The 20,835-nt window shown below is 43.5% G+C and overlaps 6 protein-coding genes across 6 annotated transcripts; 5 read left to right on the top strand and 1 right to left on the bottom strand.

Moving 5' to 3' along the window:
• Positions 1-1,299: 1,299 nt before the first annotated feature.
• Positions 1,300-2,184, top strand: H6S33_011732 (uncharacterized protein; the record flags this gene model as incomplete). Its single annotated transcript, XM_044843485.1, has 1 exon — positions 1,300-2,184. A coding segment is annotated over one exon (885 nt), but the record flags the coding sequence as incomplete, so codon positions are not given.
• A 3,039-nt stretch (positions 2,185-5,223) lies between these two features.
• Positions 5,224-5,469, top strand: H6S33_011731 (uncharacterized protein; the record flags this gene model as incomplete). The annotated part of the gene is made up of 1 exon (XM_044843474.1): positions 5,224-5,469. One exon carries the CDS (start codon positions 5,224-5,226, stop codon positions 5,467-5,469), a length of 246 nt encoding a protein of 81 aa, XP_044695399.1.
• Positions 5,470-13,131: 7,662 nt separating this feature from the next.
• On the top strand, positions 13,132-13,605 carry H6S33_011730 (uncharacterized protein; the record flags this gene model as incomplete). Its single annotated transcript, XM_044843463.1, has 1 exon — positions 13,132-13,605. The coding sequence occupies one exon, from the start codon at positions 13,132-13,134 to the stop codon at positions 13,603-13,605; it is 474 nt and encodes a 157-aa protein (XP_044695398.1).
• Positions 13,606-13,860: 255 nt separating this feature from the next.
• Positions 13,861-15,348, bottom strand: H6S33_011729 (uncharacterized protein; the record flags this gene model as incomplete). Its single annotated transcript, XM_044843451.1, has 1 exon — positions 13,861-15,348. One exon carries the CDS (start codon positions 15,346-15,348, stop codon positions 13,861-13,863), a length of 1,488 nt encoding a protein of 495 aa, XP_044695397.1.
• Positions 15,349-15,878: 530 nt separating this feature from the next.
• On the top strand, positions 15,879-17,108 carry H6S33_011728 (uncharacterized protein; the record flags this gene model as incomplete). Its single annotated transcript, XM_044843440.1, has 1 exon — positions 15,879-17,108. The coding sequence occupies one exon, from the start codon at positions 15,879-15,881 to the stop codon at positions 17,106-17,108; it is 1,230 nt and encodes a 409-aa protein (XP_044695396.1).
• Positions 17,109-17,182: 74 nt separating this feature from the next.
• On the top strand, positions 17,183-20,665 carry H6S33_011727 (uncharacterized protein; the record flags this gene model as incomplete). The annotated part of the gene is made up of 1 exon (XM_044843429.1): positions 17,183-20,665. One exon carries the CDS (start codon positions 17,183-17,185, stop codon positions 20,663-20,665), a length of 3,483 nt encoding a protein of 1,160 aa, XP_044695395.1.
• Positions 20,666-20,835: the final 170 nt, after the last annotated feature.

The following is a 20,835-nucleotide window of genomic DNA, read 5'->3' as shown; positions in this document are numbered from 1 at the left end:
CCCACCATCAGCACCGGTTCCTCTGACCAAAGTGCTTGAGTGCTGTGAATGGATCTGGATGCTGGAGGATGACAATTTGACATTTGAAAATCTTTACAATATACGTATAGATGTGCCAGGATAGATATCAGATAAGCTTATATCATCAAGGATGTATAGGAGGCTCATATCAAAGCCTATGAGTCAAAAATAACCTGTAGCTACCTAACTGCAACTTATACCGAGACGCTGTCATAACCAAGAGGTTCAAATTCTGTTAGCTTTTATCAACATTCCGATAGCACATTTCCCCTACTCGGGGCAGGCAATAAGAACCTTAAAATGCAAGCTGCAAGCAGGGGCTCAATTTGGTGTAGCTTTTCGCCAGCCGCGAATCAGAGGTCGTTACCATAAAAAGTCATTTTCAGGTTCTTCTTGCCTGCCCCCGAGTAGAATGCTATGCGCCCGAGATCATGCAATGTGCAAAGTTATATAGCGCTAGTCAGATGAGGTTTCAACTTTCAAGCACATAACACAAGGCTGAAAAAGGCTGCAATTTCGCACATGTACAGAATTCGATCTCTGATAATGAATATTTTGATATACAATCCATAGCACAAGACATAATCACATGAGTACTTCTCAGAAGGACTAGATGTATCTTGTGATCATGTCTAGATAAAATTGTACATAGATACCGAAATCTAGTAGTTATTTGAGTTTTGGAATCGTAAACCCTAAAGTAGAGAATAATTGAATAAATTACAGTACTCCTGGTATATATGTGTTGAAATCGAAGAAATATATGTATCGCTTGTGCGAAATGTCATTGACCGAGTTCTCAAAGTCTCGACACTAGTGCGGTCACTTCTCTCCATTCATGCACCTAGGCACCCGGCGCCTTATGAAGGTTAGCCTTGTTGTGATCAAGGCGCGGCACTATGTAAAAGCTGAAAAAGCGCTAGTGTGTGACCCGTGACATGACCGGGTCCGGATCCAGAAATCCTGTTACACATGTTATGAACCCCACCACAATTGTATTCCAGTGGATGAGCCACTTATATAAAGCTGCCGTACTCCCTTCAATGCCTCCAAATCCAGCATCTTCACCACATCATAATAACTCCACGCCATTCCTTACTCCGACAGCAGGATCGAAAAACCTGGAAACTCTCGCTCGTATTCTATATACTGTTAACGTTATACACGTTTCAACCTTCAACCATATATATATATATATATTTCCTTATAAATTTCGAATTCGACCCTATTTATATCACCTATATACAATCGACCAAGCTGAACAACACTAACGCGCAGTTCCTCCTCTGCGTCCAGTTCAAGCTCGTCAGTATTACGAAAGTGCCCTATAACGTTATTGCACCGACACGCGCTACATTTTCTACCATTAAATTTCCACTTACGGGTATGAAAGGACACGATAACGGTGCAGTCTTTGTCACCAGGCCCAAGAGGACACACGTAGGCGCGAGGGTTCAGAAACTCAGAAGATCCAAGCGCAATCCTAGAATCAAGCAAGAGAATCCCTCAAGCCAGGAACCAACGATTCAAGAGCCTACTCCACCTTGCACGCCACGTGTACGACGTACCTATTCGTATCGTCCAGCAGCCGCGCTGAATAAAAATATCACTACGGCGATTAACCAGAGATCTGATAAACTTGAATCAAAGTATACGGGTTCAGTTCCCTGTCAAAGTCAAGGCCCTGAAACCTCCAATCAATGTCAGGAGCCGGGAGAAAGGGGGGGCCCATCTGCCGAGATAGAGTTTCAAATACAGCAACCAACAGTCAATTGGGATTGCGTCTCTTATGTAGTTTCAGACCAAAAGGTGCAGACCTCCTACGAAAAGCCCGAGATGACCCCTTCAGAAGTGGACTCGGACGGGAACACGATTCCCGGCAACAGGGTGCAAGCATATGGCAAAATGGTAACAAAGACTGTAACTATGACTGTAACCACAACCATTGCAACGACCGAAATCTTGCGCCCAGGCGAAGAGGGTTACGAAGAGAGCCTCGAGCGTCAAAAAAGACAGAGAGAGCAGGGACCAGAGGAAAAGCAGAAACAGGAGAGGCAATATCACGAGAGCAGGAAATGGGCAAACGGGGACAGGACAATGCACGAGAATTTCCATTTCTCACACCACAGGGCTGCGCAGCCAGCCCCGTCCACTGCAATGTAGCAGTACTAATTTTTAATCACCCTTCGATGTTCATTGGTTTTCTGGTTTCTAGGAGAGAAATATGCATGTATGAGGCCAAACCGCGGGACGGAACCGGATCAAAGCTTTTGGACTCCTATATGTACCCATTGATCTATATACAGAGGATGAACGCCGGTCATGGATCTCTCAAGGTTTTGCGAACATGTTCCAGGGATGGACCAAATTGCTATGGACTTAGTGTGGATTTACCCCATATCTTCTTGGCTCTCTGCCCTTCAGTGTGCTTTGAGCCGCCTCTTGTTCTTAAGGGAATTCTTTCTTTTTTTAACACAGTCTTCCGGAAAAATCCAAAAAACAACACAGACAGTTCAGGCGTGACATAGGGCTTTTGGTTATATTTATGTTATTTGGGAGAGACGTGGGCGGAGGGGAGGGGGGCGAGGAGGGCATGAGTTCTGTGGTTCTAGGGTCTAGCTGGAATATTGTTTTCATTTACGCTCGTTAAAATATATTTTATTTTGTCTTATAATAAACACGTAATGAATGTATGTGCGCGTGTGAATTCAATATCAATATAACACCTCGATAAGTATTTCTAAATATTCTCCGTTGATAATCCAAGGCTGACATGCTGGAGAGCGCTTCCGTAATTCGGCTGACTACTTTGTGGGGAGCCGGAGTGGAGGTTCCCCACAATTTGTGTGACCGTGCGCGCCCTATATATATGGATCAAAATTAGACATATTCAATATGTTCCACTCGAAGTCTAGGCGATCAATAGGTAGGCATCCTACCTGCAAACCCGGTACGTACGATCGGAGTAAACTAGTCCACAACGTCAGCGTCTCCTATGCTACCCGGCAGCTAGCGTGCCATCTGCATAGTGAGGCGAACCGATCAACTGAGCTGGCATCAGAGAGATTCGAGGCCCATTACGGTGCCAAGTTTCCATGCAGACAGGACATACATCGTGGCAGGTTTGGGGGAACTGCAGTTGCTGCACTGTACAAGGTTCGCCATCCATGGCCCCGGGACATCCTGATCTCGCTAATCTTTCTGGGGGAGATACCTATAAGCAAGCAGCTATATGTATCTGTCTGTGTCCGAGTACGATACGAGTACGTCTATTGGAGTTCACAAGTGGCCCTGCTTACTCTAGTTTCCTCGTGGTATGTATATCGGAGTTCTTTAATGCAGTGGCACGTGATCTGTAGTACCTATGTGCCAGTAGTACATACATGCTGAGTATTACAAGACGGGACTCGAATTCCTCCGGTCAATATTCTAAGGGGGGCAGTGCAGCATTTGTCGTACGTAGTATACACGCGTTAATTGAAATCCACAAGCGTGGTAGGTTTCAGTGGCAAGACGGAGACTCGTCGAGAAAATTCCGGCCATGGCAAAGCAGGATATTGGGGATGTAGATGTAATAGATTTCAAGGGGCTTGTGAAATCCAAGTGTTGAGTTCCAGGTGTGTAGAATAAATCACCTAGATATCCATGGACAGCTGGATGCTGGAACACCATGTTCCGACACGTACGTTTACCCAATTAGGACAGGCTTGGCACTTCCCATACGCCACTGGGAGGTAGAGTACAGGGGTGGTGCAACATAGCCTCTAAACCTAACCCACCGCCCGGGTACGCCCTAATCTAACTGACAAGCAAACAGGTGCTGAAAGAATATATACATATGCTCACCTCGTAAACATGATTCGTAGAGGCATACGTACATGTAAGTAAATAGGTGGTTGTGCGCAAGTGCGGGCTCGGATTTCCGAATATATGAAATTATCGATCATTGACCATACCCCTGACGCCACATATTGTTTATAGACAAGTTTTAACTCCGGCTCCATAGGCCAAAGTATAAGCAATAAGACGTTTCGTATCGAGATATCAACACACACTGCTTGGCTTACCCAGGTCCATTTCGTCTGATTTTCGGAACAAGGCAGACAGACCATCGAGTCCGCTGCGCTGCCATTCATTCGTCAAAGCGCCCATCGCGATCATCCCGAACAGACGTACGCACTAGGCTAAGATTATTCCTCAACTACATGTAGTAGTACCTATGAGATCTACCTGCAGGCCTGGCCCTGTTAACGGCGGACGTGGGACTCATCTTGGGTCAACTGTGTAACGTTTGCGGGGTGGCACCCAAGTACGCCACTGTGCGACTTGGATTGGCCGGTGACACGACGCTCATATCTCGAGAGTCAAGACCTCGTTTTTATTGTTAAATAATTAAGTGGCGATCGATAGTTCTTGCTTAGGATTTAAAGTTTGTTTTAGGCATGCCTAACCCCATAAGAGATTTATGCCCTAGAATGAAAATGAGCCACAAGTCGCGATCGGACAAAGCTGGAGTGGACTACAAAGATTAAAGTGACTCAAATAGGAAGTCTTGCGAGATATAGAGGTGCCAGTCAGGTGTTTATAACACCATGTGAAATCTCGTGCACTGGCGTAATATATATGTTAAATTTCCTGTTCGAGAGAGTGGGAGGTGCCTTATATTACCGAGTAGACGCCACTTCAGCAAGTCCTTTCATTAGCCCTACAATAGGTCCGACCTTCTATGAGGAGCAAACATTGCCGAAGAGCCTCACCTTTCATTGGAACTACGACCGCCAGACATAAGCCAATAAAGACTTCTCCATGATCATGTTTACAAGGTTTATAGTCGCCGTCTATTCCCCTGAACTATAGAAACAAATAGTAATGTCTTTTCATATGGCGCAATATTTGTGTAAGAGCCCAGAGGGGACGAGGGTAATGTGCCAGAACCGATGTCATAGAAATACTCTGTTAGCCTTGGTTCTAACAGCGCTTAGAGGTGTAGTAGATCTTCAGTTTTCCAAAATGATTGGTTGATCCTTGAAAACCAAAACTTATAAGCCTACCTTCGATACCATAGCTTCTCTATAGACATCATCTTCACAAGGATAGCTAGCTAAGAACAGAAATGCAATACTTTAATAGGCCACTGTAAGTTTACAAGAAATGTTTCTCGGCAATTCTAGACCAACCGTTCTTCTTTTGAGCAAGGCAGCCATGAAAGGCATCTTGTTTCATATTCTCACTACAAGTAGTGCCCGATACTCCCCGCCTTCTATAGATGAGATGACAGGTATTGACAGGATCACCTTGTTTGTGAAGGTGCATCTAGCCAGGATCATGAAGTCCCAGGTCATGTACCACGCAATCACTATGAACACAGGTATGAACACAACTATAAAGGCACAATTCCACTTAAAGATCAAGAATACGATTGAGAAAGAGGCAATACCAGGCCGATAACAAGCTATCATAGATGTTGCTAAATTACCGATCATGAGCTAGCTATTTTGGCTGGGAACTAGGGTGGTTGGGCTCAATAATGAGTGGAGATTAGCCTCGCATAATTGAGCACAGGCCTCAAGATAGCAGGCAGACAGACATGACATCAAGTCACAGAGAAAGCTGTGTAAGGTCTTTAGAAGTTGTAGTACACACTTGTGAATAGCTGACCCGTCCCGAAAAATTACATAAACCGAATCACTAGGTCACAGTTTATTCAGCTTAGCCATGGATATAAAGATTGGCAAGAGACGAGTGATTCAAATACTGATCATGAGTGAGTCTCACGACTATCTATGATCAGGATACTATATCGATTAGGTGTAATTATGAGATCTCGAGGGTTCGGGTGGATGAAGATTAACAACACGTGGTCGATATAAAGAAAATCAAAACATGGGTTGTACGAAGCGATGAATTGTGAGTTTAGAGATTATGTACATGTAGTTATATATATATGAAACCAGTGTTCCGGGCCTGGAGAACGAGTACTAAAGCCACATGAAATCTGTAGAGATTAGTGCTTCTGAGCTGATATTCCCACTGATCACGCGGGTGATGTGCACGTGTGCCGTGCATACCTGCGCAAGAAACTTCACTGTCTCCGACTTCCTGGTCCTTCTATGAGAGAACGACTACTTGTTTCGATACGATTGAACCGTGCACTGCATTTCTAGTACGCCGTAATACAACTTCGCACCTTGTACAATTGAAGACCAACCTGTAATCAATATCAAACTTCGGGAGTGATATATTGATATGTAAAGATTGACGCAATTCGTATCACAGGTAGACCATATCAAGTTCTCTCAACCCTAAATCACGCACCCCGTATGTGATTGGGATATTAGATACCAGGAGTCATAATCAACGTCACACTAGCACTGATCACATTAAGTAGGCGACTGCTCGTACCTCCCAACTATTGGATACCCTTGAGTGACCTGCAGCTATACACATATCTCGATAGCTACGGTACGTTGCTGATCGCCAAGTGTTCAGCCTAGGGGTTTGGTTTCAATATTGGCCTTTATTTAACTTTAATTCTCACTAGCACGACCCTTAGCTGTGAACCTCTTGAATTAGTGAACCCCCACATAAATGTTTTGAAAGCTGAACATGTACAACTGACCAACTTAAATTATAATCTTATCAGATCAAAAACCCTTTCCGGAATTTTCAGCTGTACGCTCAATACTTCACCCCGGACCTTCCGCAAAGCCTTGATCGTGACATTGAGTTGGATTCCGCGTTGGGGATTTTACGGCAGAACGAAGGGTGAGGCTGACCCGTGCCGCTTAGAACTAACTGATATGGTAGCCTATAATAGGCTGGTATTGTTAAAGTCGCTAGATTTATTCACAAAGAGCTGGACTTATACAGGAAGGGCATAGATAGCGCATATCTACAATCGTCCTACATGTACATGTATCTTACAGCTGTACAGGGACATTCTACACCTACATAGAGATTGAAGTGTACATACTCCCGGGCAATTGATTACCAGACATTCCTTACTAAGGAATATGCACGTGCGGCTTTAGCCCTGCAGGTAGATATTGATTCATTTATAATAGTCATAGAGGGAGTATGATGTCAGCTTGATAATCCTCGGGGCATACGCTTTGTCTGCCTACTCCTCCTGAATCTTAGAACGTTCGTAGATTTCTTTTATGGTTTTAATTTTGCTGACGGTGAAACAATAAACTTTTTTTTCTTTTTTTCTTCGCCTTTTTCGCCATATTGATGACCGCAGACATAGAGCTGGAGTAGACTTGGAAAGGGAAACGCGATTTTTAACAGAAGATAACTTTCTTGATATATTAAATACCAAATGAAAGAAATATTTATATAGATTAGCTCTAGGAGGTATGGAAATGCATCTGGAAATGCATCTAATTTTGTATAAGTAAAGTCATTACTAATATTATTGGGAAATGGAGATCGATTTACAGCTAGACAAAGTACAGCCACCCTGCAAAGGTGTTCGTGATTCACTTGTTGAAGTGAGACATGGTTGATGTCTCAGTTGACTGATCACCGCGCCCCATTAAGAACCTCACTTCTGTAGAGTAAAAGTAGTTGTAAGAAACGAGTCGGCAATCATGTTAAGGCATCAACGCAGCCGTAGTAATCCCGATGCCGATAAAGCTCTTGAAATACAGCTCCTATAAACGAATCTAGCGTATTTGTAGCTCGCCCGGGAAAGGACACCTAAAGCAAATGCCTCAAGAAGGCAGATATCAGCTGCGGAAAAGGGAACGACCATTCAGATTTTCTTCTGATTTCGATGCATACATACGGTCTCAATGTTAAATGGAAGATTCGATTACCATTTGATTGGTATATTTTCTACATGACTGACTGTACTTTCCAACTTGAGTAGGCGATGGTCTACAATTAAAAGCTTTATCGATCGTATTGTACAGCGGTAGGTAATAAGTGATGGAACGTGCGCGCACACGAGCTGAGCCATGGATGTCTCAGTTGAGGACTTCAAAAAGGTACGTTGAGAATCACAAGTAGGTTGGTTTGAGGATCTCGGGTGTATTGGTTTGTATGTTGGTTTGCAGATTCGGTAGTAGGTTGGTTTGCGCAATTGCAGATTCGTTTTTAGGTTGGTTTTAGGATATTATCTCGAGTTGAGGAGGTTTTCTCAGGTTCAGGATCTCGGATTGGCGATCTCGAGGAGGTGGTATTAATACTGAATGTGCGTCGTACTCTATGCTATTCAGATAATCAATCAATCATAATTGTGCCAATACCTCCTCCAGATGCCAGTAAACCACGCCGTATTGAAACAACAGATGCCCAGCGGTCCAAAGTCATCAAGCTGTTTGAGTTAGGGTTTACCTATGCTGAGATAGTTGCAAGAACAGGAGTTAAGAAAACCACCTGCTGGCATATTGTTCAGAGAGATAAGGAAAGATGGAAACCTGGATCTCTTATTCCTTATACAGCTTCGGCACCTCATAGCGGTAGGCTAAAGAAGTTCAGCAAAAGGCAGAAGAGATACCTTATTTCCTTGGCGAAGCGATACTGGCAGATGCATCTGGGTATTCTTACTAAACATCTCATCACCAAAGTGAGCATGAAAACAGCACGCAAATATCTCAAGCAATCTAGTCTAAATAAATATTGAGCAAAGTGAAAACTCTTCCTATCTAAGCTATACAAATTGAAACGAATGTTGTGGTATATAGAGAGGAGACATTGACAATGGAGGAGTGTGGTAAAGTTATTTGCATGAACGAATCACAGTTTGAGGTTGGTTATCATGGGGGCGCCTGTTGAGTATATCGAATGGTCCGAAAAGAATACAAACTTGAATGGCTACTGCCGATATTTAACAGTGGGAGAACATCGGTCATGATATAAAGTTCGATCCAATTATGTCATAAGAGTCCAATAGATATTCTACCTACTGGAGTACTCAAAGGTAAGGACTATGTTGATTTGATAATGGAACCAGTCCTTCACCTATTTTATAAAAAGAGATATAGAGCAATACCTGAGACTATTGTGATGGAAGATAATGACCCCCCACATAGATCTAAAGCTGCTAGCACAGCTAGAAATCGGCTAAAAATATAAAAGATGGAGTTGCCTATACAATCACCTGACCTAAACCCTAATGAAAATCTGTGGAGAATCATGAAGGCTAAAATTAGTAAATGAAATATTACTAGAGATTTGGATTTAAGAAAGGCATTGCAGGAAGAATGAGACTTCTTTACACCAGGAGATTTTTGGAAACTGTCATAGAATATTCTCAAAAGAGTAAAGGAGTGTTTGAGGAACCAGAGCGGAGCAACACACTATTAAAAGCAAATATTAGTTGGTAGTTCTAATCTATAATATTCATTATTATTCTCGTTCATCGTTATGAGCTCCCTCATCATTGAGCGGGCTCTATCGATTTTGACCGTGCTCCCCTCATCATTGGTCACCTCCCTCGATGTTGACCACTCTCAATCGTCATTGACTGCACTCCCTAATCGTTGACTGCACTTTCTCCATCGAGAGATCAATGATATCAGTTCTGGTAACTGACATATGTCTCGGGTCAGGCATACATGTGTATTCCATCAATTCTTACTTACCGTTGTACTTCAAAATAGAAATCAAGACAGTTTTCCATTTTCAGGCCAATCCCCTTCTTAGTTCAAACAGCCAATATGGGTACTGAATAGTTTAATTATCACAAAATTGAGGTGGAATTTTATATCTTCATATACACCAATTCTCAATGTAATTGCGCTTGTGTTGGCCGAACTTAAAAAGAAACTCCCGTAAAGGGATAATAAAATTGCTGACACAGAATGGTTACAACCTGATATTATAAAAAGACTAGTTTTATTTTTCTCATTAGTTTCAGAAGCTCTACCTGAAAGTCTTTGAAAAACTAGCAGGATCAATGAAATGAAGGCTGGAATTCATTATGGAATCAAAATGCTAGTACAGGAAGTATTGACAACCGTAATCAAAAATATTCCACTGAAAGATTTAAGTGCTGATCTCCTGCAAAAGGAAATTTTATTTTATTTTAATTGTATATAATATTGACATCAGATATTAGGAATAGTCATTAAGATCAGACATCAATAGTAAGAATTTTGAACGGGTCTTGAAAAAGGTCAACCAGAACAGGTGTTGAGAAAGATATTAGTGTAAGGACGTATTGGCATTATAGTCGGATATTGTATTGAGGAGTATAGAAGAAGTACTTATTAATGGGTAGGGATTTCTAATATGGGTTTACTTTGGTTTCTATTAGTTTCCATTACACAGAGGAATGAGACATGTTCGGACTGGGATTATCAATCATATAAAGGGGTTCTGTCTTTCACTCTTATTCTGTTTCTCTCCTTCTTCTTTACGCAATATTCTTCATTTTCCCGCTCAGCTCTGGCTCGTGGAGTGGAAATTCTATTTCATCAGTTTGGTGAACTCCCGATTTTTACCGAGTTGAAGCCTTTCATAAGGATGCGTCTTTCTCCTCACCCCCTCCTCAATATTGTCAGCTCCTTGAATATGACCACCCCATTGATGGGGCCTTGAAGGCCATCTCTCTGCACATTGTATCGGCATATTGTCAATAGTCTGTATGTCGGCACAGATCCATTGCCAAAGCCTATAATAGCCTACTCAGTTGACGACCTTAAGTTAATGAAGCTGTTGCTCCAATCCTTATGCGAGGTCCCATTGTTTGGCCTTACCCAATTTCATGGCTCAAGATAGGGAACCCATTTTTAATAGAGTCAACTTTCCTCAAAACCCTCTCTTTACTCAGCTCAGCTATTCTCTAAAGCCACCTATTTGTAAAAATATAGCATTGTGACATCGGCATTGTATGGCAATTACTCATGTATAATGAATGACTCATAGTTGGAACAAGGAGGCTTAGCACTAGAATTATGTAATCAGGGGGTCATATGCTACTAAGAACTATATGTATATAAGGAGCAACAAACTTCCATAGTTGTCACTGGAACTCAGCGGCGTAATAGTATCTAATTTGTACTATAAACATAGCCCTCACAAAGATAACATTTTCAAACCCTCCTCAAGACGTCTATTCTCTCAGACTCCAATTCACACCATTAACCACTGTCGGCATTCTCGACTGCGATCTCTCTTTTTATTATGACTTGTAGTACAGTCTTTAATCGCTACTACCTGGGACCGATAGCTCTACCCTACCATTTCGAAATACCCTTTAGCCAACTCAGCTCATTACCCCGTTGCCTGACGAGCAGATATACAGGGCCCCCATCAACCATCCTCACCCTAAACTTTCACAACAGATACTTCTGCAGTTGGCCTTTCTTGTGCATTCGTTCCTGGCTTTTCCTTGATCCTGTTAAGATGCATCCACAAATACAATTATAGGGACTTCAGTAATCATCTTGGTTAGAGTGAACATGCTTGTTGATTGTGCTGGCTTATATGTTGTTTGACTGAAAAGTATGGGTTTCTTTTACGTTTAGGAAAATTACTTTATCGTCACTTAGTTTTTGTTTACCTATACAATATTCATTAGTTAGTTAGTATTTGATGGTTGTTAGTTAGGTGTGTGATAGGCCTTTGGCTTTCAAGCAATATAAAATCTCATTCATTCTTCATTCTTTCGGTTCTGATTAATTTGCAATACTATTCTCATATTAAGTTACAGAAGTCCAGAGACCTGTATCCCAGTATCTGGGTTAACAACTTGAGTCCACAGTCTATAGTCTATAGTTATCGTCCCCTGATATGCTATATCAAGAGAGTCTATAGTATATCACTTTGTCCACAGTCCAGGTCCACGTCCTCTAACTTGGTTATACTCATTATCAACTACAATTTACGCTTTTACCTACATCTACTGTCCCATTTAACACTAAGGTTTCATCTCCAATGCCAATCAATACAACTTCATCAAGACTATAATACACTATGGACTATGAAACTCTTGACAACGATATACAGAATTTCTTTGAACATTTTCAGTAGGTCGTAGGAACCTCGATGGGTTCGATCGAAGCCTACACTCTATTACAACCAAGTCATACGGCCCTAAAACAATGTATTCAAGACCCGACAGCATTCCAAGATGAAGCCAACTAGGCGAGGGAGGCATTTCAAACCATCATCACTAGACTGCATGGGCAACTAGCGATAGCCTATCAAGAACGCACTCAAGGAGTAGCACCTGCCATTCTCTCAGGAGAAACCGCTGTCCCCGCTGTACCAGTTGCTCTATTTGAACCAATTGCCCCCAAAACCTATCGTTCGGAAAGACGTCCAGACCCGGAAATATTTCATACAGATAGCAATCATTATAGACTCCAACTAGTAAAGCAACAGATGAGGATTAAACTTTTCGGAAATGCTGATTGGTTCTCCACTCTTCAATCCCAACTCTTCTATTCATTCTTCCATCTAGAAAGTGTAGCAGCAAATCAGTTGCATGCACATACCAATGATTAAGGCATTAATTTGCCATCTATGAACCAGTTCTACGAGATTAGTAATACTACTTTTGGAGATCCCGATAGAGTATGTACAGCTAGGAGGGCACTTAGGGAAATCTATCAGAGAAACCATACTTCTGACAACCAATTTACAGAGGTCTAAATGTAACGGCAGCTATGTATTTCGGCTAGTTGATAAACTGGAACGAGGAAAGGAGGTATTGTGCAGTGGAATTAGGATTTGTAATAGGGATTTCTGTTGTGTTCTTTTAGTTTCTGTTACGTGGAGATATTAGTCATCATTGGACTATGGTTGGATATATAAGGGGCCGTTGTCTTGTGCTTTTATCTGTTTATCTTCTCTTCTTCTTTCTTTACGCAACCTCTGAATTCTACTTGCTCGCTAAGGCTCGCAAAGAACTCCTTGACAATTAACCTCGCTTCAAAAACATTTTATTTTATTCCCCTCGGTTTACCCTGGTATACCATACCAGGTTGAGCCATTTCGTCCCCGATCGTCCGGTCGCGTTTGTTGTTCCTAGCGAAAGAAACACCACGAAAACTGGCTTCTAGCGAAGAATTCTCCAGCCTTGACCTCCCAAAGGGAAGGAAAAGAAACCTTTCCGAAACATCACTCTACGCAGCCAGAAGAACTGGACATTCAATCATGTCGCAACAAGCCTCGCTCCAGTCCTTTTTTACCCAGTCTTCCCAGCAAGGGACAGCCCCTCCGCAGAACAGGAATATTCCGGTTCCCGACCCAACCCCATCCGGAGCTCAGGAACAAGAATTCTCCTCGACCTTTGCAACAGAATCCGACTACAATGACCCATACCAACCGAGAATTGACTACCTCTACCCAAGCGTTGTCCCCCAGGAAACTCACACCCAGACGGACCTGAACTACATTACCTGGGCCATTAGACATGCCACCAGCCGAATCTGCCTACCCTCCGACAGGATTGAAATCCTCGAAGAGCAAACGACTACACTCCGGAGAACAGTGGATACACTGAAGCACCAAATCGATCTCAAGGGAGTGAGTAGCGAGTATTCCGCAGGGCACGAAGAGCGTAGCAGGGGACGGTGTGGGAGCTCCACGATATGGGTACTACGGGGCTCTAGCGTCGGTAAGGTTTGAAGGGGATGAGAACAAAGCGAGGCGGTGGTCTTCTTGAGGAAAGAAGAGAACGAGAATATTATATAGCAATAGACAGCGTAGATACAGAAGACGTTGCGTAAAGAAAGAAGTAGAAGAACACAAAATACAAACAAACACCCCCCTTAATATACTCAAGAAAATCCCAGCGATGACAAATCCAACATGACTCATACATCAACGATCAACAGAACCCGGTAGAACCCAATAGAACTTTTCTGACTAATCCGACTCTTCCTAACCCCGTACCTCCACTGGTCGATCCATGAAAGTAGCCCCTCCCTTCAAGCGCGAGCTCCTGCGAGCCTTAACCTTAATCTTTCCTTCCAATGGTCCAGGTTTGTCGGGGTAGCGTACATGGAAGATATCAACGGCGGCGGTATTATCGTGGTATGCGGCGGGTTCCCAGGTAGGGTCGGTATAGCCCGTCCACTTAACAAAGTATTGTAGGCCAGTGTTTCGTAATTCTCGCGAGTCCAAGATTTCCTCAACTGCATACTCCTCCTCTTGTTCGACGATAATGGGTGGGGGTGGTGGTTGAATTTGCCCTGGGACAGGATCATTCGCAGCGGGGTCCAGCAATGACACATGGAAGACGGGGTGCATCTTCATACTCCTAGGCAGGTCGACTCGATACGCATATGGCGATATAATTTCCTTAACGGGGAACGGTCCCAGTTTCTTCCAGTCCAGTTTCCGGGAGTTACGCGTGGTTCGGATGTTTTTTGCTGAAACAAACACCATATCACCGACATCGTACTGTGGGGCCGGCGTTCGTTTAGTATTGACGGCCTGCTCTTGTTGATCCTGCGCTGTACGGATATTGGAACGTAGGTGCTCGTGGAGTTCTTTCATCTTCGAGGCGAAGTCCTTAGCGTTAAGACTCGGTGGGGTCTTGTCCAACGATTTGATCGTCACTGTAAACCGGGGGTGGAACCCATAGTTCGCGAAGAATGGTGTAGCTTTGGTGGATGCGGAGACCTGATTGTTGGCGGAGAATTCTGCCATAGGAAGCCATTTTACCCAATCGTCCTGTTGATAAGAGACATACCCACGTAGATATTGCTCCATTACAGCATTCAGCCTTTCGGTTTGGCCGTCGGTCTCTGGGTGGAAGGCGGTGGACATCCTTGCTTCGATGTTGAGGTGTTTACAAAGAGCCTTCCAAAACTTAGCTGTAAATTGCGTACCGCGGTCGGAGGTGACGTGTGTGGGTAGCCCGTGGAGCTTCCATATATTTCGCAGGTATAGTCGGGCGACGTCTTCGGAGTTGACAGTAGTATTGCAGGGCAGGAGATGTCGCATCTTTGTTAGCCGGTCAACCACTACCATAATTGCATCGTACCCTTCACTTTCCGGTAGGCCCGTAACGAAGTCCATCGATACCTCCCGCCATGGTTGTTCGGGAATCGGTAAAGGTCGAAGTACGCCGAGTTTTCCATGGGTGTTGGGTTTACTTCGTTGACAGGTGTGACAGTTCCGAACGTAGCGGGCAATGTAATTTCGCATGAGGGGCCAGTAGTAGTCCCGACTGACGAGTTCGAATGTTTTTTCACGTCCCGAGTATCCAGCAGAGGCAGCGTCATGGTAAAGTTGGAGGATTCGAAGCTTAAGGGGGTCGTAATCAGGGACATATATGCTGCCTCGGTAAAGCAATCGGCCTTCAACCTCGGTGCATTCGGCGAGTGATATGTCTTTTGATTGTCGATCGCCTTTATTCCGCATATCCAGTATTTTTTGGGGAAACGGGTCAGCGCTATATCCTTCATCAAATAATTCCTGCAGTGAGGCGTTCTTGTAATGGCAGCTATGTATTTCGGCTAGGTGATGAACTGGGATGAGGGAAGGAGGTATCGTGCAGTGGAATTAGGATTTGTAATGGGGATTTCTGTTATGTTCTTTGGGTTTCTGTTACGCGAAAGTATTAGTCATCGTTGGATTATGGATGGATATATAAGGGGGCGTTGTCTCGTGCTTTTGTCTGTTTTCCTTCTTCTCTTTCTTCCTTACGCAACCTCTGTATTTTATTCTACGAATACTATTCTTTGTTCGCACTACGTCATAGGGCTCCAACCGGTTTATCATACCAGGTAGAGCCACCCATAGTCCATAGTCAAAGTATACCTTTACGTCTACGTCCACGTCTACGTCACTACCTAGGTTGTATTCCTTGGCACCACAGTCTATCGCCTATAGTCTCCGTGATACGTAGGTTGCGTCCTCTATCGCCAACCAATACAACACCATAGCCTACAATGTCGGAACATGTCCATGTCGATTATCAACAACTCAACGATAACCTCCAAAGATTTTTTGAAGCGCATCCACAGGTCGATCATGTTGTCGGAGCTGAAGCTTATGCGCTTCTTCAACAGTGTCAAAATGGTCTTATTCAATATGCAACGGATTTACAGGAGATAGAAGCGGAGGCTGAGAGGGCAAGAAGGATATTTGAACGAGATCTTACTGCTGCCCGAGCTCAACGAACTGCTGTTGAGGTTGTGGCCCCTGACGAAGAACCTATTGGAAACAATGCTCCACCTATACCTCCAGCGCCACCAGTTACAGGTACCACCTATCGGTCGGAGAAACTCCCAGACCCCGATGTGTTTAGGGGGGATCGTGATCGAGAAAGACTACACTTATTCAAGCAACAAATGAAAATCAAGTTACTGGGAAATATCGATCGCTATCCTACACTACAGTCTAAGTTATCGTATGCGTTCAGCAGATTGGAAGGTGCTGCTGCCAATCAGTTTTTACAGTACATGGGAGAAGAAGGTATTGCCTTACCTTCTATGACACGGTTTTATGAGATTCTGGATACAGCTTTTGGAGACCCCGATCGAATGCGTACAGCTAGAAGAAATCTTCGGAACATCAGACAACGCACTCGAACCTTTGCCGATTATTTTGCTGAGTTTCAACGGTATGCTGCTGAGTCGGGTATGGATGAAGTCTCTCGGATTGAGGCTTTGATGGAAGGAATTAATGGGGAACTGGACGAATCGATGATACACCATGAGACTCCTGCAACGGTAGATGGTTGTGCAACACTCTTGCAACGGTTGGATAACCGACGACGGGCGGCGGAAGCTAAGCGAGGTAGTAAAAAACCTTGGACTACTACTGCGACCCCGGCTCCGCGTCCTCCACCAACAAATCCTGTTCCTGCTCCCCGTCCTGCTGCCCCTGCTGCCAACCCACCTACCACTGAGAATCACCCCTCGTTCCGTCCTGGAGGTGATGTACCCATGGACCTGTCTGGAGGACGTCGTCGCCCTACCCCTGCCGAAAGAAACGCCCGATTAGCTGAGGGCCGATGTTTCTATTGCGGAGGTGTCGGGCATATGGTTAGAAATTGCCCCCAAGCGAGGGCAACTGGAAATCAACTAAGGAGGCCTGTGATGAGAGGAGCGGCGTTGACAGTGGAAGAAAATGATGGAAGCGATAATGAGTCGGCAAAAGATTTGTCCCTGCACTAAGTGGCTTAGCCCAGGGACCGTTTAAGGATTTTTCTAGGATGTGTATTTCTGGTTTTTCGGTATCAGAGGAGGAAATGGATGGAAATCAACTTGTAGTAACTTGTTCGATTTCACAAGATAAAAATTCGTTTATACCTACCTACGCCCTTATTGATACCGGAGCATCAGGATATGCTTTCATTGATGAATCCTTTGTACGCCACAACAATCTTATAATGACCCCCCTTAAAATGCCTCGCCATATAGATGTTATAGACGGAAGACCTATTAAGTCAGGAAAAATTACCCATATTGTCGATGTCTCGCTAGACATTCATGGTCATCGGGAGACGGCGCCATGTTTTGTAACGAAGTTAGGACACTATCCGATTGTGATGGGGATACCTTGGATGCGACGACATGATGTTACGATTCGACCAAAAGAAAATCTACTTGTTTTTGACTCTCAAAGCTGTTGTCAACACTGTTCACTCAGTGGAACTGCAGTTATTGTTCATGGTATCTCGATCCCCTTACCGGAACACCATACAGTCATCGTTTCAGCAATCGAGAAATCCACTATCGATATCGAACAATTAGTACCAAAAGAATTTCACCATCGTCTTCATATGTTCAAAGAATATGATGCTTCGATTCTCCCACCACATCGATCATCCCATGACATCGAGATAGTATTAGAGGAAGGCAAACGACCACCATATGGACCTATATATGGATTATCTCAAATTGAGTTAAAAGCACTACGAGAATATCTTGATGAAAATTTACCCAAAGGATTTATTCGAGCCAGTGAATCACCAGCGGGAGCACCCATACTGTTTGTGAAGAAAAGCGATGGAACCCTTCGACTTTGTGTTGACTATCGAGGCCTAAATGCGATTACAATCAAAAATCGATATCCATTACCATTGTTGAAAGAAACTCTGGCTAAGTTGTCAAGAGCACAATACTATACTAAGTTGGATTTACGATGGGGATATAATCAAATCAGGATAGCGGAGGGAGATGAATGGAAAACAGCATTCCGAACTCGATATGGACATTTCGAATATACAGTAATGCCGTTTGGATTAGCTAATGCCCCTGCCATATTTCAGCATTGGATTAATGATATTTTACGTCCCTACCTCGATCAATTCGTAACAGCATACTTGGACGATATCCTTATCTATTCCGAGACCCTATCAGAGCATAAAGAACATATTCAGAAGGTTCTAAAGGTACTTGATGAAAATCATGTTCACCTTAAACCTGAAAAATGTGAATTTATGGTTCAGGAAACAAAATATCTTGGTTTAATCCTTACTCCGAATGGGAATAGAATGGATCCAGAGAAAGTTATCGATGTTTTGGAATGGACTACACCGACAAACCTTCGTGATGTTCAAGTATTCCTAGGATTTGCAAATTTCTACCGACGGTTTATTTTGGGATATTCGAAAATTGTTGCCCCGCTTACAGCCTTGACAAAGAAAAACGTTAAATTTGAATGGACGGATGAAAGGGAGGAAGCATTTCAGACTTTGAAAAAGATGTTTACAACGGCACCGATACTAGCTCATTTTAATCCAGATCGAAAAATTGTGATAGAAACTGATGCATCCGACTATGTTTCAGCAGGAATCCTATCTCAACGTGACAACGAAGGAATCCTACATCCAGTTGCTTTCTTTTCCAAGAAACACTCTCCCGCAGAATGCAACTATGAAATCTATGACAAAGAACTTTTAGCAATTATACGATGTTTTGAAGAATGGCGACATCATCTGGAGGGAGCTCAATTTCCAATTGAAGTTCTTAGCGACCATCGGAATCTTGAGTATTTTATGACAACAAAATTGTTAAATCGTCGACAAGCCCGTTGGTCCGAATTTCTTTCACGCTTCGATTTCGTTATACAATTTCGGCCAGGAAAACAAGGAACAAAACCAGATGCATTGACTAGGAGGTCAGGTGACCTACCTAAAGAGGGGGATGAACGGTTAACGCATCAGAGTCAAGTGATTCTGAAGCGAAAAAATTTGGATACCAAGCTAAGTTTGTTCGCGGGTTCTTTGTCAAATGAATCCGCTGAAGGAGCGTCCACTGTAGAGGAGTTATTTTCAAAAGCTTACCAAGTGGATAGTTTCCCAAACAAGGTCCTCAATATGCTTCGGAATGGCATACGCCACTCAAACAAAATCTCACTTGCCGAATGTATGAAAGATAACAACGGTCGGCTGCTTTATCGAGGCATGCTATATGTACCAGACGACGATGACCTTCGACTAAGGCTTTTAAAAGAATATCATGACAAACCATCTGCAGGACATCCGGGTAGAGCGAAGACTCTGGAGCTCCTAAGTCGAGAATATTACTGGCCACAGATGCGGAAGTTTGTCGATCAGTATATTAGGAATTGCAATGTGTGTACCCGTAGCAAGGCATCACACAATGCACCTTATGGAATACTTCGCCCCATGCCAATTCCCGATGGACCCTGGACAGATGTCTCGATGGACTTTGTGACTGATCTTCCTGAGAGTGATGGGTATAATGCGATTTTGGTCGTGGTGGATAGACTAACCAAAATGCGGCATCTGATACCAACAATAAAGGAGGCGGACTCACAGGAAGTAGCAAGGCTATATATTGATAACGTCTGGAAGCTACATGGATTACCCGACACTATGGTATCCGATCGAGGAACACAGTTCGTCGCGGAATTCTGGAGGTCCCTTTGTGATCGATTGGAAATCTCGCCAAAGTTCTCTACTGCATTCCACCCCCAAACAGATGGACAGACAGAAAGAATTAATGCCATAATGGAACAATACCTCCGAAGCTATGTTTCCTATCAACAAGATGACTGGGTCCGATGGCTACCGATGGCTGAATTTGCAACCAACAACCACGTTTCCGAAACAACAAAAGTTTCCCCCTTTTATGCTAATTCGGGAAGGAATCCTAGGATAACATTTGGGCCTTTGGAACATGGTCGGACGACGGCGGAGGATCAAGCGAACCGTATTGCAAGGGAAATGAAGGATGTGGTGGACTTCCTAAGAGAAGAAATGTTCCGGGCGCAAAGGATACAAGAAGAATCAGCCAATAGGAATCGAACTCCAGCTCCTCGATATTATTTAGGAGATAAGGTTTTTCTATCGACCCGTCATATTCTAACAAAGCGACCCTCTAAGAAATTCGACTGGAAACGTATTGGACCTTATAGCGTTAAACGAATTGTTAATCCCTATGCTTACGAGTTGGAACTTCCCCGGTCGATGAAAATTCATCCAGTATTTCATGTTTCGTTATTGTCACCTGAAGCGAATGATCCTTTACCAGGACAACAACGATTACCACCACCTCCAGTTGAAATCGAAGGGGAGGAAGAATGGGAAGTCGAAGATATTTTGGATTCGAGGAAACGAAGAGGAAGATTTGAATATTTGGTACGATATATGGGATATGACGAAGCCTCCTGGCAACCGCTATCGGACCTTGAACATTCACCTGAAATTATTAGACGATTCCATGAGCGTTATCCAGAGAAGCCTAAGCCTACCAGGAGGTAGGTCTTAGAGGGGGGCGTGGTCTGTAATGGCAGCTATGTATTTCGGCTAGGTGATGAACTGGGATGAGGGAAGGAGGTATCGTGCAGTGGAATTAGGATTTGTAATGGGGATTTCTGTTATGTTCTTTGGGTTTCTGTTACGCGAAAGTATTAGTCATCGTTGGATTATGG

This window comes from Morchella sextelata (genome assembly GCF_020137385.1).
Source record: "Morchella sextelata strain SCLS chromosome Unknown scls_7, whole genome shotgun sequence".
In the NCBI taxonomy this organism is placed as follows: domain Eukaryota; kingdom Fungi; phylum Ascomycota; class Pezizomycetes; order Pezizales; family Morchellaceae; genus Morchella; species Morchella sextelata.
The sequence above is the reverse complement of the archived record's forward strand: the minus strand, read 5'-3'. Positions and strand labels throughout refer to the sequence as shown.